The sequence below is a fragment of the Marmota flaviventris genome, chromosome 2 (genome assembly GCF_047511675.1).
Source record: "Marmota flaviventris isolate mMarFla1 chromosome 2, mMarFla1.hap1, whole genome shotgun sequence".
Taxonomy (NCBI): domain Eukaryota; kingdom Metazoa; phylum Chordata; class Mammalia; order Rodentia; family Sciuridae; genus Marmota; species Marmota flaviventris.
In genome coordinates this window covers 27,477,193-27,491,974 of record NC_092499.1, presented here as the reverse complement: position 1 = coordinate 27,491,974, position 14,782 = coordinate 27,477,193, and the positions used below count along the sequence as shown (strand labels likewise).

Genomic DNA, 14,782 nt, shown 5'->3' with positions numbered 1-14,782 from the left:
TTCACAATATATTGTAGAGCCATTGTAACAAAACAGCATAGTGTTGGCATAAAAATAGACACACAGACCAATAAAATGAAACACCTGCAACCACCTGATTCTCAACACAGGTGCCCAAAAGCTTCTTCAACAGATGGTTCTGGGAAAACTGGACACCCACCTGTAAAAGACCAAAACTAGATCTTGAGCCTCATCCTGTATAAAAATCAACTAAAAATGTATCAAAGACCTTAACGTAAGATTTGAAACTACCAGAAGCAAACAGGGGATATTGTTATAGGCAGCAATTTCCTGAGTAGGACTCTAATAGCTCAGGAATTAATAGTAAGAACTGACAAAGGAGAGTACATCAAACTAAAAAGTTTCTTCACAGCAAATGAAACAGTCAACAGAGTGAAGAGATATCCTACAGAATGGAAAAAATCTCAGCCAGCTTATTCATCTGACAGAGGATTCTTATCCAGAACATGCAAAGAATCAAAAAAGTTAATACCAGAAGAACAAGTAATCCAATAAGAAGTGGGCAAATGAACTGAACTGACATTTCTTAAAAGAAGTAGTACATCTGGCCACAGTAAATATATGAGAATGCACAATATCTTTAGCCTTCAGGGAAATGCAAATCAGAATTACACTGAAGCACGCCTGTAATCCCAGTTACTTGGGAGGCTGAAGCAGGAGGATCATAATTCAAGGCCAGCCTGGGTAACTTAGCAAAGCTCTGTCTCAAAAAATAAAAGGACTAGAAATGAAGCTATGTGGTGGAGTGCCACTGGGTTCAGTACTGCAAGGAAAAGAAAGGCACATTGAGATTCAATATTATACCAGTCAGAATGGCTATTATCAAGAAAACAACAAAAAATGCTGGCCAAGAGGGAACCCTTATATGCTATTGATGGGAATGTTAAATTAGTACAGCCACTATGGAAAACAGTTTGGGGTTCCTCAAAAAACTAAAAGTAGATCTACTATATGATCAAGCCAACCTGGTCATACAGAAGGAATCGAGTTGGTATAAAGAAAAGAAACCCACCCAAAAAGAGGCCCTTATTTATTGTGGCACTATTAGCACTATAGCCAAGTAGTGGAGTTAGTCTAGATGCCCATCAACAGATGAACAGATAAAGAAAATGCTACATATATACACAATGGAGTACTATTCAGCCATAAAAATAATCTAAATTTTATCATTTACAGGAAAATGAATGAACCTGGAAATCATCACTTAAACTAAATAAACCAAACCCAGAAAGAGAACAATTATATATTTTTTTTCTTATGTGCAATCTTAACAAGAAAAAGATAGCATAATAGTAGAAGAGGGATTTTTAAGGAAGGGGACTGGGAAAGGGCCAGTAGAGACATATAATCAAAGCACATTATATGCATGCATGGAAACGTCGGGGTCAAACCCATTAATTTATACAATTAATATGCACTAAAAATTAAACTTTAAAAATTTTAAATTAAAAAAAAAGCAATCGAGTTTCTTAGGTACTTATTACATTACACAACTAAGCATCCCTTACCCCCACCAAATATAGCACAGGAATTTTTATATTCCTGCCTGTTTGCTAAAAGCCTCTACTTGCTTGAGAAATATCCTTTTGTGATTTGGAGACAAAGTTTATGTTACTGATGAGATTAAAAACAGATTTCATTATAAAAGTTTATGATGTTCCAGTCTGTTCAGTGTGTACAGTTGGAAGAACACTTTGCCTATCCGAAGTCCCTTATTTGATCTTCTCTTGCCCACTCTCCTGCCCGCTGTACATCCGTAAACCCCTGCCTCTGTTCATATAGCTGAGAACCTGTCCATGATCATCCTCAACCCGGGGGACCTAGTTACAGGCTCCCATTTCTAATTTGTACTGTGAAGGCATTGAAGTAAATGCCTCCTGGGAATGTTTCTTATTAAAACTTTTTTTTTTTTTTTTTCCCAATCCAGCTGCCCTGTGCAATGGATTCTGATATAAGCCTTATAGCTGCATACCTCCTCTGCATCTGGTCACTGAGTTGGGATTGCTACTCTGGCTAGCAGCCTCTATAACCAGCAAGCCAGGCATGGAAGCACAATCACTATTGATGAAGTTTCTGACCTTTGGTCCAGTGATTAAAAATAACAGTTTCAGTCTAGTCGCAGAATAGTACCTACCCTAATTGGCACAGCAGTCTGAAAATTATTCGGCCAAGGAGGGTTCTGCCTTTTCACCTGTTTCCTCCATTTGTGCTTTATTTGTTCATTGGCCTGCTCCTGCCTTCCAGCTTTTCTTCATCCACGCCCCTCCTCTGCTTACAGCTCACACAGAGCTTTTTGCTATTCAGTCTGCTTTTTCTTTTTTTTTTTTTAATATTAGTTGTAGATGGACACAATATCTTTATTTTATTTGTTTATTTTTATGTGGTTTGCTGAGGATCAAACCCAGGTCCTCACACGTGCGAGGCAAGTGCTCTACCACCAAGCCCCAGCCCCAGCCCCTCAGTCTGCTTCTTTTAACTTCAGTAACTTCTGTTCCTTCAGAAATGAGAAAAGAGGTAATAGGTTCCTCTGGCTCCTCCCTTCCTAACCATGTTTCACTCCCACTCGACACTCTACACGGTGAAGGTTATACTTGATTAATATACTTAGGCGCTTAATTGTGTTCCATCAGTGGTCACCACATTTTTTCATACCTCCAGAAGCCCCTTAGGAAAGGTGACTTCTAGCATGCACATTGAGACACTTCCAGAGCATCACAGAAGATCACATGCCAAATTAATGAATGAAATCTGAGCTTTTTGGTCCTGTTCTCCAAGAAGACTAGCCAATAGTATGTAATTGAGCAACGTAAATGTGGGAGTCAGACTGAGCATCCCATCCCTGAGAAAAGGATGTGACATACCAGAGGTAACATTATATAAACTCTTTCCTGGGTATTTGGAAATCTCTTTGACAGAAGCTGGGAAACCAAAGCACAGACCTGAAATTACCAAGTTAGGAGGAAGGCCACAGGCAGAGAGTAGCACACACTCCTGGGCTCAGCAGGTAGACTGGGCTCCTCCCACAGTGCTCTGAGCTGCAGGTCAAGTCTTAGAGAGCTCTGCATGACCTCACCACAGCGTCGATACACCTCTAGCATCAAAACAATCATTAATGCCAAAGGAGAGAATAAGAAAGGCTTATTTATGTATTTAATGGTGCTGGGAATTGAACCCAGGGCCTGGTGCATGCTAAGCATGCACTGTATCCCTGAGATACACCCAGTCCCAATAATACAACGTTTTAAATCACTAGAAACAATTCTCTCAAATAAGACACACTCTCATTTCTCTAAGCCCAGGTTTGGTCTAAGGTTGTTCATTATGAGAATCTTTATAATGTTTCTTCTCTATATACTTTTCTGGTCACTGTAACTCAAAAAGGAAAAATATATGTGTATATAGAGAGAGTAGTTAAAGTCCAAACCTGGGTGTAGTGGCACACACCTGCATCCCAGCAACTTGGGAAGCTGAGGCACAAAAATTGCAAGTTTGAGGCCAGCCTCAGAAACTTAGCAAGGCTCTAAGCAACTTAATGAGACCCCATCCCAAAATTTAAAAAATAAAAAGGACTGGGGATGTGGCTCAGTGGGTAAAGTACCCCTGGGTTCAATCCCAAGTACCAAAAAAGACAGAAACCAAAAGGGGGTCCAGAGAAGAGTAACAAAGTGTTAAGGAGAAGTTTCAACCAAATAGTCATAGGGGCTGGGGATATAGCTCAGTTGGTAGAGTGCTTGCCTCGCATGTACAAAGTCCTATGTTCAATCCCCACCAAAAAAAAAAAAAAAAAGTCCAAATAGGGTTGTTGTCAAAATAAATGGGAACTAAATAAATAAATAAACCATCCTGTATTAAACTATATGTAACAAAGTTTTTCACTGTAACCATTTAAGTGTACAGCTCAGTGGCATTTACTGCATTGACACTTAGGCAATCATCACATCCATCCATCTCCAGATATTTTTCTTTATCCAAAATTGAAGCTCTGTAGTCACTGAGCAAGAATTCCTCATTCCCTTGCCCTTTCGACTACCCCTCTACTTTGTTTCTAGTCTACCTACCTCATATTGGTAGAATCATATAGTATTTATCCTTTTGCTCCTGAGTTATTTCCTGCATTCATGTGACATGGTGTCTTCAAGGTCCATCCATGTTATTGCATGCTGCTTGTGTCAGAATTTCCTTTCTTTTCTCTATTTTTTAAATTTTTTTCTTTTTGCAGTGCTGGGGATTGAACCCAGGCCTCATGTTTGCTGGGAAAGTGCTCTACCACTGAGCTATACCCCAGCCCCTCCTTCCTTTTTAAAGCCATTTAATATCCCAATGTATGTAGATAGTACATTTTATTCTTTTTTTAAAAAATATTTATTTTTTAGTTGTAGTTGGACCCAAAACCTTTGTTTTTAGTTATTTATTTTTATGTGGTGCTTAGGATCGAACCCAGGGCCCTGCACGCGCTAGGAGAGCGCTCTACCTCTGAGCCACAACCCCAGCCTGTACATTTTATTCTTCACTCATCTGTTGATGGATGTTGAAGTTGTTTTTAATTTTTGACTTGGTGAATAATGCTGCTTTAAATATTGGTGTACAGTTCTCTGGTTTGATTTAAATTCATTTGGATATGTATAGAAGTAGAATTACTGAATCAGTGATTTTATGTTATTTGATTTTTTGTGTAGCGCTGAGGATATGAAATTGCTGGGTCATATGGGAATCTCGTGTTCCTTTTTGAGGAACCACAGTGACTACACCAATTTACATTTCCACCAGCAATGCTTAGAAGATCCAGTTTTCCATATTCTCTCTAGAACTTGTTGTTTTCTGTTTTTCTTTTGTTTTTGTTTTGTCTTAATAATAACTGTGCTCGTGGATATAAAGTGGTATAAATGGGGACTTTTCTACCTGGAAGAAAGAGACTGGGGGGGATACAGGTGCGTAGAGTTGTGAAGACCTCTGCCTGTATGTACAGATATGGTCACCAGAATCTAGGGATTAAGAATTTGGGCAAGAACCAGTGAAACTCCAAGTCATGTACAATCACAAGAATGGGATCCTAATTAGAATAAATTATGCTTCATGCATGTATAATATGTCAAAATACTGTCATGTCTATCTAAAAAGAACAAATAGAAAAAACAATCTGGGCAAGGAATACAGGCAGAGTATTAAATGGTGTACTGTAGGTACTGACCAGTCAAGAAGGCCACCGGCCCTTTGCCTTCCTCATGTGTATAGGCTGTATAGGTCAGCCTGGATGGGACCATACTGGGCTATACTGCGGTTAATTTGAAATGATGAAAAAAGTGACTTCTCACTCCAGTTATATTGTCTCATAATGGGGACACAAGCTCAGATAGAAATAGCTTCTAGAATAATAAGTTTGGATACTTCACAAATGGGTGGTTAAAAATTTGAGAATTCTGTGTAATTTACCGCTTTACTTTTGAAGTTAACAGAGATGACTGTACCTCTGTTTTTACCTTCAGTTAGGAATTTGAAGCTCTCTGGACTCTTCTTGGAGGTCCTTGTGGCAGTCACAGGGGGATGAAATTACTATTTCAGTTATTTAGCATTCAGCCAATATTTACAGTCCGCTTGTGCGCCAGGCCTGGCGATAAGTGCTAAGAATAGGATGGGGAGTTAAGCAACCCCTGTCCTTGTCCTTGTGGAACCATGGTCAAGTGGAGGAGTCAGATAACTGGTCACACAAAGAGATTGGTAATTCCTACTGCATCTGACTCCGTAAAGGAGAAATACTTGAGACACTTCTCTCTTTCCCCTTGGATTGTTCACTCAGCCACTCAAAGAAATCTGCTTTCTTTTCTCTTCAGGAGCCTCCAAACAGGTGGCTTTGCCTGGGAGGGCGAGGTGGAGAACAACGCTTATAGCAAGGCTACCGGGGTGGCTCCCCAACACAAGTACCACCCCACGGCAGGCAGCTACCAGCTGCATTTTGCTCTCCAGCAACTGGAACAACAGAAACTTCAGTCCCGGCAGCTTCTGGACCAGAGTCGAGCCCGGCACCAGGTAATTCAAGACGAGCCCTTCCATGTGCTGTCTCTTCCTTCTATTGGTAAAAAAAAAAAAAAAAAAAGAGTGAACGGGCAATGTAGAGTTAACATCCTGAAAGGTTTCCAAAGCAGCTGGCGCAGATGGTTTGTAGGGAGTCTCCTCTCAGAACCGTTCTGGAACCGTAACATGGGCTTCACTGGAAGATGATGTGGAACCATGCATGACCCGGTTCTTTCATTTGTGTGTACGAAAGTCCCTGTTGTAGTCTTTCCCCTTTCTGTTATGTGCTCTTAGTTCAGTAACTTGCCAGGGCTCTAATTCCAAAATACCTAAAAGCCAGTATGTTAAGCATCTTTCTTTCTAAATGTACTCTTTCTCTTCTTCCATAGAGTTGGTATACATATGTACATATTGATCCATCAAGGAATAAATAACTTGGAAATGGTCACAAGTTAGATTACCAGTCTTCTGTAAGTGACAGCTGTTTATTCAACAGATGTTTTGTCAAATGCCTATCACAGGCTAGGCAATGTTTTATTAAACAGTGGGACTTTAACAGGACCCAACACGCAAGCATCCTTGTGCTATGGAACTTAGAGTGAAATCTTCATTCCCTGCTCACTGTCTGTGAAATAACAGAAATCCCTGAGCATATGTGTGAGGAGCTGTGCAGTATATCACACTAATCTGTCGGCATGTCCCCAATCATTTAGAAGAAGAAGGGACTTACAAAAGGTCAGGTCACTAAGAATTAGCTTTGTCTTAATGATTCAGGATTATCATTAGAATCATTTACATGTTCTACAGATGTATTAAACTGAATTAATACTGATTCTGTAAGCTTCCCTATTTCCCTGTTTAAAAAAAAAAAACAGGGAAATAGGGAAGCTATTGATTAAAAAAATCAATGGACCTTTATTTTATTTATTTATATACAGTGCTGAGAATCAAAGCCAGGGCCTCACACATGCTAGGCAAGCGCTCTACCATTGAGCCACAGCCCCAGCCCTCCCTATATTTTATGGAAAAAAAATACCTTCTATCAGTTTGATCTCTTATCACTTGCTTCTTTTTTTATAAAAATGTAGTTCATGGTATACATCAGTTAGTGCTGAATTAAGACTTATTCAATGATAAAGGAAGCATTTCCCCAAGGTTTTTTATCCTCTGATCCTCTAAGTGAATTAATTATCATTATGCCCTGTATCTTTACTTTTTTCATTACTATCCAGAATAACATAGGATTATTTAATTTTTTTCAACATAGTTCATCATATGATTACCTTTATCTCTGGTATTTACTCTGTAAATTAACACATCATAATTGAGAAATGATAAATTCAAACATTTGTGAAATAGTTCTTTAAACTGTTTTTTTTCTTTTTTTTTTTTTTCTTTTAGTTGTAGTTGGACACAATACCTTTATTTTATTTACTTATTTTTATGTGGTGCTGAGGATCGAACCCAGTGCGCTCTACCATTGAGCCACAACCCCATTCCCTCTAAACTGTTTTTAAAGGAGAAATTTCCAGACTTTTCAATCTGGAAGTGTAGAATATGGCATCTCATTCTGATCACAACATTATCCTTTGCCATGTAGAAACTGCCTCATCTAGAAAATCTTTGGGACAGTAGAAGCACGTAAGCCAGTTTGCATTTTCACAATTGCAGATAGGAATGTGTGTACTAGTTTTTTTTGTTGTTGTTGTTGTTTTTTTTTTTTTTTTTTTAAATCTGCAAACATTTCCTAAAGTGTTTTACACTTCCAAACTTCCTGTCATTTGAGTCCTTGAGAGTGCCACCTTGATCAGGTGCTGGATAGTGGAGACTTCACTGTTCAGCCTTACTTCCCTCGTGTGGCTCCAGGGAATACAGACAGTTGGTCCCTTTTAAGCCACACTTCAGTACCTTGAAATAGTGGACACTTTTTTTTTTTTTTAAATGAAAGGAGATATTTTGCAGGACATTAAAGTTTGGGGGAAAGAGAGGCAGTTTTGCTGATTTTCACTTTGAGAAACTGCTTTACTTTTAAGTCCCTCTCATGCTTTTGATTAGCTTCCAGCAACTCACATTCCTTTGAAAATTTAGAGTACTGCTGTTCTTGTGTGGATTTTTTTTCACTGAGGATTACACTGGTTTAGTTTCACTGAATTATGAAGTATATGGAAAATATGTTTTTTAGAATCTGTCAGAATATCCATCTTAAGGAGGAGGCAGAACTCCCAAGAAGGGAGTTATCTCGTGTCTCCTGGAGAAGGAACAGAAAATCATTCATCATGATTTTATATATGTATATAACATCATTTTGTTCCTTCTCCCTGTTTTTCTAAACCACAACTGATTTAGGTAAGAGTGAGTAAGGGTGAAGTTTTAGGTCTGTGGGGAGAGCTAGAGAAACTAAATTCTGTGAGCTTAAGGAGTTTATAACTAATTAAATAGCAAATAAGATATTAAATGTTCTAACATGAAGTATATTTAGTAACTTAGAGCACTTTTTTTCAGAGGATATTTAGAATCACTCCACAGGAAAAAAAAAAAACGCCACTCATTTAGATTTTTAAGCCTTTGGTTTTAGCTTATCTGTGCTAGACCCGCCTGAGAATTATCACCAAATTGTTGTTTTCATTCTGAGTCTGTCCTGTATTTCTGTCCTTGAGATAATCCTTTAGATAGAGATGGTACTTCTCTAATAAACTCCTTGCACATTGGAGTCACTTTCCTTGAATATAGGTTATAAAATTTGGTTAGCTTCCTGTTTCAGACTGGTGACCAGAATTAAAATCGAAGTTACCTAGCATCAGGCTGGGGATGTGGCTCAAGCGGTAACGCGCTCACCTGGCATGCGTGCGACCTGGGTTCGATCCTCAGCACCACATACAACAAAGATGTTGTGTCCGCTGAGAACTAAAAAATAAATATTAAAAAAAAAAAAAATTCTCTCTCTCTCTCTTTCTTAAAAAAACAAAAAAAAAGTTACCTAGCATCTATCTAGAAGAGAAACATGATTTTTTGGAACAGGATGTTAAGGGGGTCTTCTTGGATGGTATGGTATGGAATGGTATGGTGGTATGATATAGTCATTGTTGTTACACATAGTGCCTTGCATACAGTGATCTCCTGAATACGTTTGGGGAAATATCATGTGGCCTTTTTGGGGAAATATCATGTGGCCTTTCTCCCCATTATATGCAAAGAAATTCGCCCATCCTCTTCTGCCTCTAATCAGAGCACTTAGCTTTCCAGCTGGTTGCAAGTGTTCATGTCAAGCAGGCCCTCGGATTCAGGCTGTGAGTCTGAACATGGGCATCTCTGACCACTGATACAGAGTGAGTTTGGGTCTTCATCTCTATCTAGCATTGTGCTTACTCAGAAATACAGAAATCATCATGACCTGAATCCACCCCTGCAGAAGACTGAGCCTGTGACCTGGAAGTGAGAGGAAAGTAACACTGAGCCATTGGCAGAGGTATCCAAGGACAGATACAAGAAAATTGGGTGTGATCCAGTCCTTTTGATGAAGAGCATGATAAAGAAAAAAAAGACAAAACTGAAACTATGAGCTGTTATGCCCTGATGGATGAAACTTCAGCAATTTGAAAAACACTGTTTTAAGTCAATGCAGAGTCCATGACTTTTTCTGCAAATAGCCAGATAGTAAATATTTTAAGCTTCGTAGGACATAGGGTCTCCATTACAGCTACTCAATTCTGCCAGGGCAGAGTAAAAACAACCATGTACAATATGTAAACGAATGAGTATGGCTGTCTTCCAATAAAACTTTATTTACAAAAAAGACTGCAAGCTGGATTTTTCCTGCAGGCCCTACTTTGCAGACACCTAGTCTATAGCAACATCTACTTAAAGAGCTAGTTAAAACTAATCCCATCTACTTGAGAGGCGGAGGCAGAAGGATTGCAAGTTTGAGGCCAGCCTCAGCAACTTAGCAAGGCCCTACTCAACTTGTCTCAAAATAAAAAGAGCTGGGGATGTGGCCTAGTGGTTAAGTGCCCTGGATTAAATCCCAAATACCAAAAAAAAAAATTAATTAAAATTTTAAATTAAATTTTCTTCCCTCAGTTATTTGTTTTCTGTCTTTTGGAAGGAAAACGGAATGTGTTAAAATTTAATGTCGCCCTTATAAAATATCAGGCAATCATTTTTATAGAACTTTGTTGCCATCTTTTTCACTTCATCGACCACAGTATCCTCGTAAATAAATTATCAAAATACCTCTTTTCTCATTCTTATCAGGGTACATTCTGCTCTCTAATCTCAGCTCCCAGGATTCAAGTCTCGGGGTGGGCAAGAGAGAAATAGCAGGACAGATTCCCTGCTGTTTTGTTAGTAACAAGCCAGCACTTCATAAGCACTTACTGCATCCCAAGTTCCTTTCCCAAGCATTGTTCTATTCTAGGTGTTGTTCATATATTAATTGATGTAAGATGAGTTTCAGGATGTTGGGGGGCAAGGCCAGAGTCTTGGTTGTTGGGGACCGCGAGGGGCTGCTATAGACTGGCACAGCCATCGTGTGTCGGCTCCTGCCCCGAAGGACAAGGCAAAAACACTCTTCTTTCAGCTGAGTCGGGGGCCCTGCTTGAGCAACAGTGACTACTGGTGACATCAGCATGAGTAGCTCTGCACGCTGGGGTCCGTGAGAGGCCCGGCTGACCTGATTCTAATTGCCGACATGGAGCTGATGTTATTCTTGGCGCGGGCCAGAGCGATTACTCAGTAGTTTCTGTTCAAGTGATCCTTTGTTACACTTGTGCTCCCAACCCATTCCCCACCCCCCACCGGGGCCTTCCCTCCCTCTCTTTTCTGCCTCATCCAGACCAAAGAAAGAGCCCAGAAAGCAGAAAATTAAGGACATTTTGATGGTCATGGTAAAACTGCTGGTTTCTTTGATTGACAACAGGGGAGAGAAGCGCTTTAAACCAGTTTAGTTCTTGAGCGGCTCTGTTCTCTTTCCAAAGCCCTTCAGTTTTTAGCAGACTTAATTTTCAGCATGAGTAAGGTGACTGAAGGTAGGAGAAAACTGCATCCCAAGTATCTCTCATCCTTCCACATGTCTGCTCTTTTCCCTTCCTGCCACGCCCAGGTTTACAGACCAGCCTAGGAGGGAGGCGACTGCTCCTCTAACAAGCAGGGCCCAGTAGAGGTAGCCTCTCAGTGTTCCCTGCGAGGGGTCCTTCCACATCCTGGCAACCTCTAATGGTGTGTATGTCTGTGCACAGCCTCATACACACCATAGAAACCCATAGATTCCCATAGAAACCCAACCAAGTCTTGTTATTTTGCTCCTAAAAGTTCATTGCATATATCTAGAAAAATTCTGCACCCCCTGCAGGAAGGAACACTGTTTCTCTAAGCCTTTGGCCCCTGTGTGTTGGGTTGTGGAGAGGAGGGGAAGGAGGAGAAATTCAGCAGGCTCTATATCCAAGCACCAGCATGGGAGCGGCTGGGCACTGCTCAAGCAGCAGGAGGTGTTTCAGAGGGAAAGGTCAGACCTGGGTGGGCAAGGGGACGAATTTATGTGTGGGTGGGCGTGCACGCTTGCTCACACACGTGCTCTAAAGTCCCAGAGCATGTGGGCCCAAATGCCATAACCTCCTGCTTCTTTCATGTTTGTCTGGTTGGTTCTTTTATTCTGTTTGTTTTTTCTCCTGGCCTGTTTCAGGAACTCATATAACGCTTAGTTTCTAGCTTTTAGTTATTATTACTGGTTTTTCCTAGGATGATTTAATTTGATTTTGCCAAACCACTTTTTTTTTAAATTCTTACCCATTAAGAATATATTGAGGGGCTGGGGATGTGGCTCAAGCGGTAGTGCACTCTACTGGCATGCGTGCAGCCCGGGTTCGATCCTCAGCACCACATACAAATAAAGATGTTGTGTCTGCCAAAAAAAAAAAAACTAAAAAAAATAAATAAATATTTAAAATTCTCTCTCTCTCAAAAAAAGAATATATTGAAAATACATAAAATAATACACATAAAACTACCCTCAGTTGTTTTGGACATAGGCAAACTCTGGACAACCTTTGGAGTCAAATAATTCTTAGTTTAAATCTTGGTCCTGTCCAGTTCATGACCATGGACAGGTTGTTAGACCTTCTTTGAACTTTCTCAGGGTCACATAAATAATAAAGAGATTTAAACTCAGTTTGTCAGCCTCTACATCTAAGCTCTTGGGTTATCAGGCTATATCCTGCCTCCCTGATCATAAGACATTCAGTGAATAGCAGTCATTGAAGACTATTGCATCAATTTTAAGTTGCCATTCATACATTCAACAAGTACCTATTGACACCTGTGAAGTTATCTTTGAAAAGTTATTTTCAAGGGTCTTAACCAGTCTCTTACTATTCATGTGCATAATCTCAAAAGTTTTACTAAGTGCACATAAACTTAGGTCTAGAGTTTGTCCCAATTACCTCAAATACTTAATTAAAGAAATGTCTTTTTTTAATATTTATTTTTTAGTTTTAGGTGGACACAATATCTTTATTTTTATGTGGTGCTGAGAATCGAACCCAGTGCCTCACGCATGCTAGGCAAGCGCGCTACCCCTTGAGCCACATCCCCAGCCCAAAGAAATGTCTTAAGAAAGGGTCTTAGGCTCAAAAATCTTAGAAATGCTCATATTTAATCCTCTCTTATACTTTATTATTAAGTTATATGGTCAGAGCTAATGAGTCGTGCAAGATCCTAAAGTATGTTCTTCAGGCTTGGTGATTCAGAGCCTTATGTGGGGTGTTACCTTTTTGGTTAGTACTTTGTCCTTTCAACCCTGTGATTGTTAGTGATAATACTATTTTAATTTCATTTCTGTTAAATTTGTTGAAAAGCCTACCAGGAAATAGGGCAGGTGTCCACAAATGTGACTGTCACAAAAGACACATTAGTGTAATTCATATTAGGCTTGCTTTTTCTATACCATATAAATGTGAAACCCAGTGTATTGCACTGTAGACATTGGTTTGTTATGTTAATTCATAGCTGATAGTAAAAGAAGTCCCCTGATTATCATCAGGTTGTTTTCTAAGCTGTTGGTAGATTGATGTTCCTCTGGAATCTGGGACTTCAATGATCGCGTCCTGTGGGCCAGATACAGTGTTGACCCCATTCCACTGATGAGGAAAGTGTAAGTGTGCCCCTAGGGTCACACTGCTGCCCAATCGCATATTAAAACCAGGTTAGAGGGCTTCCAGAGCCCATTCCATTTATCACTCTCCCCTGGTCAGAACTGACTCTTTTCTCCTTGTTTTACACATGTATCACCAATCAGTGATACCACTCCAGCTTCATGACCGCTACAGTCCTGTACTCTCACACACATCAAAGAAAGGGACAAAGTAATCGATGAAAATGCATAACTCAGCTTGGTTGTCTAAAGAGGCAACTGGGGAGCCAACTTGCTTGTTGTCTGTGGTTAAAATGGGATTTGCTACAGGACCTGGTGACCAGTTATGCTCCCTTTCCTCAGTTTGTGATCTGGTTTGTTTTTCTCTGTCTATAGGCAGAAGAAGGAGACAAAAAGGGAAAGAGAAAAGCCAAACACACATACACACACGAAACATTTGTGATGGATGCAGCCACAGCAAAAATACTTAATAAATATACAACAGCAAGGTCAATATATACTGTTTAAGATCTGCACAGTAGGCCAACCACGAGAAGTGCTAGGCCAAACGAAACAAACCGTGCGTTTCAGGACAGAGAAAAGTTAGATGTCTATAAACTTAGAATTTAAAGTTATAGGGAACTTAGAGAATTCCTTTTACTAATTATCTTATTTTACTAATTGAGAGACATAAAATACAGATATTGTTACAAGAATATGAGTTGTGATATACAGATAATACTCTATGGTCACTAACAAATAATTGATAAAACAGACAATTGAAAATGAAACTGAATTCTCTTTTGTTAACCAGGTGAGCTCTCAATCTGGGACCATTCTAATATTTTCTTTTTTTTTGAGATACTGGGAATTAAATCAGGATCACTTCACCACCAAGCTACATTCCCAGACCTATATTTTCCTATATTTTGTTTTATTTTACTATATTTTATTTTACAAAATTATCCATATATAGGTTGAGTGTTCTTTTTTTTTTTTTAATTTCAGGTTGAGCATTCTTAACATGAAAATCCAAAATGTTCCATGGTCCAAAATTTTTTGAGCCCTGACATGACACTACAGTAGAAAATTACACTTTGAAATGAAACTTTGTTTCATAATGAAACTCTTAAAATATTGTTTAGAATTTCCCTTGGATTTCTGAGTATAAGGTGTAGAAAAAAACAAATGAATTTTGTATTTAAACTTGGGTCCCTTCCCCAGGATACCTAATTATGTATATATAAATACTCCAGTGTCTGAAAAAAGGGTTAAAAATCTGAAACACTTCTGGCCCCACCCAACCAAGCATTTTGGATCAGGGATGGTGTACACAAACATACATATGTGCACATTGTAACTTTTAAAATTAGTGAGAAAAATTTGCTTAAAATATTTGAGACAAAATTTTCTTAGCCTTCTCTAAAAAAGCTATTTGGAGTAAAGTAAACGAAATCTCTGGGTTTTATATGCATCTAAAGAAAGCTGTTAACATTGCTAGGCTTGCTTTAGATTTCCTTTTGGAAAGGAGATTTATTAAATAGATTTTTCTTTAGATACATTTGCCTTAAAAGGCAGTCAGCATACATAAATCAGGGCAGCAGCTTGGTAAACCACACCCAGGGGTGC

The 14,782-nt window shown here is 39.2% G+C and overlaps 1 protein-coding gene across 8 annotated transcripts in view; it reads left to right on the top strand.

Moving 5' to 3' along the window:
* Ttll5 (tubulin tyrosine ligase like 5) overlaps window positions 1-14,782 on the top strand; it is a 261,390-nt gene that overhangs the window by 178,739 nt on the left and 67,869 nt on the right. For 7 of the 8 annotated variants that reach the window (XM_071607650.1, XM_071607651.1, XM_071607649.1 and 4 more), the window contains one exon: window positions 5,850-6,045. In XM_071607650.1, coding sequence (XP_071463751.1) covers window positions 5,850-6,045 — 196 coding nt within the window. Of the gene's footprint in view, window positions 1-5,849; window positions 6,046-9,439; window positions 9,805-14,782 lie in introns of those variants that run through there. The other variant, XM_071607653.1, reaches the window with a different exon arrangement.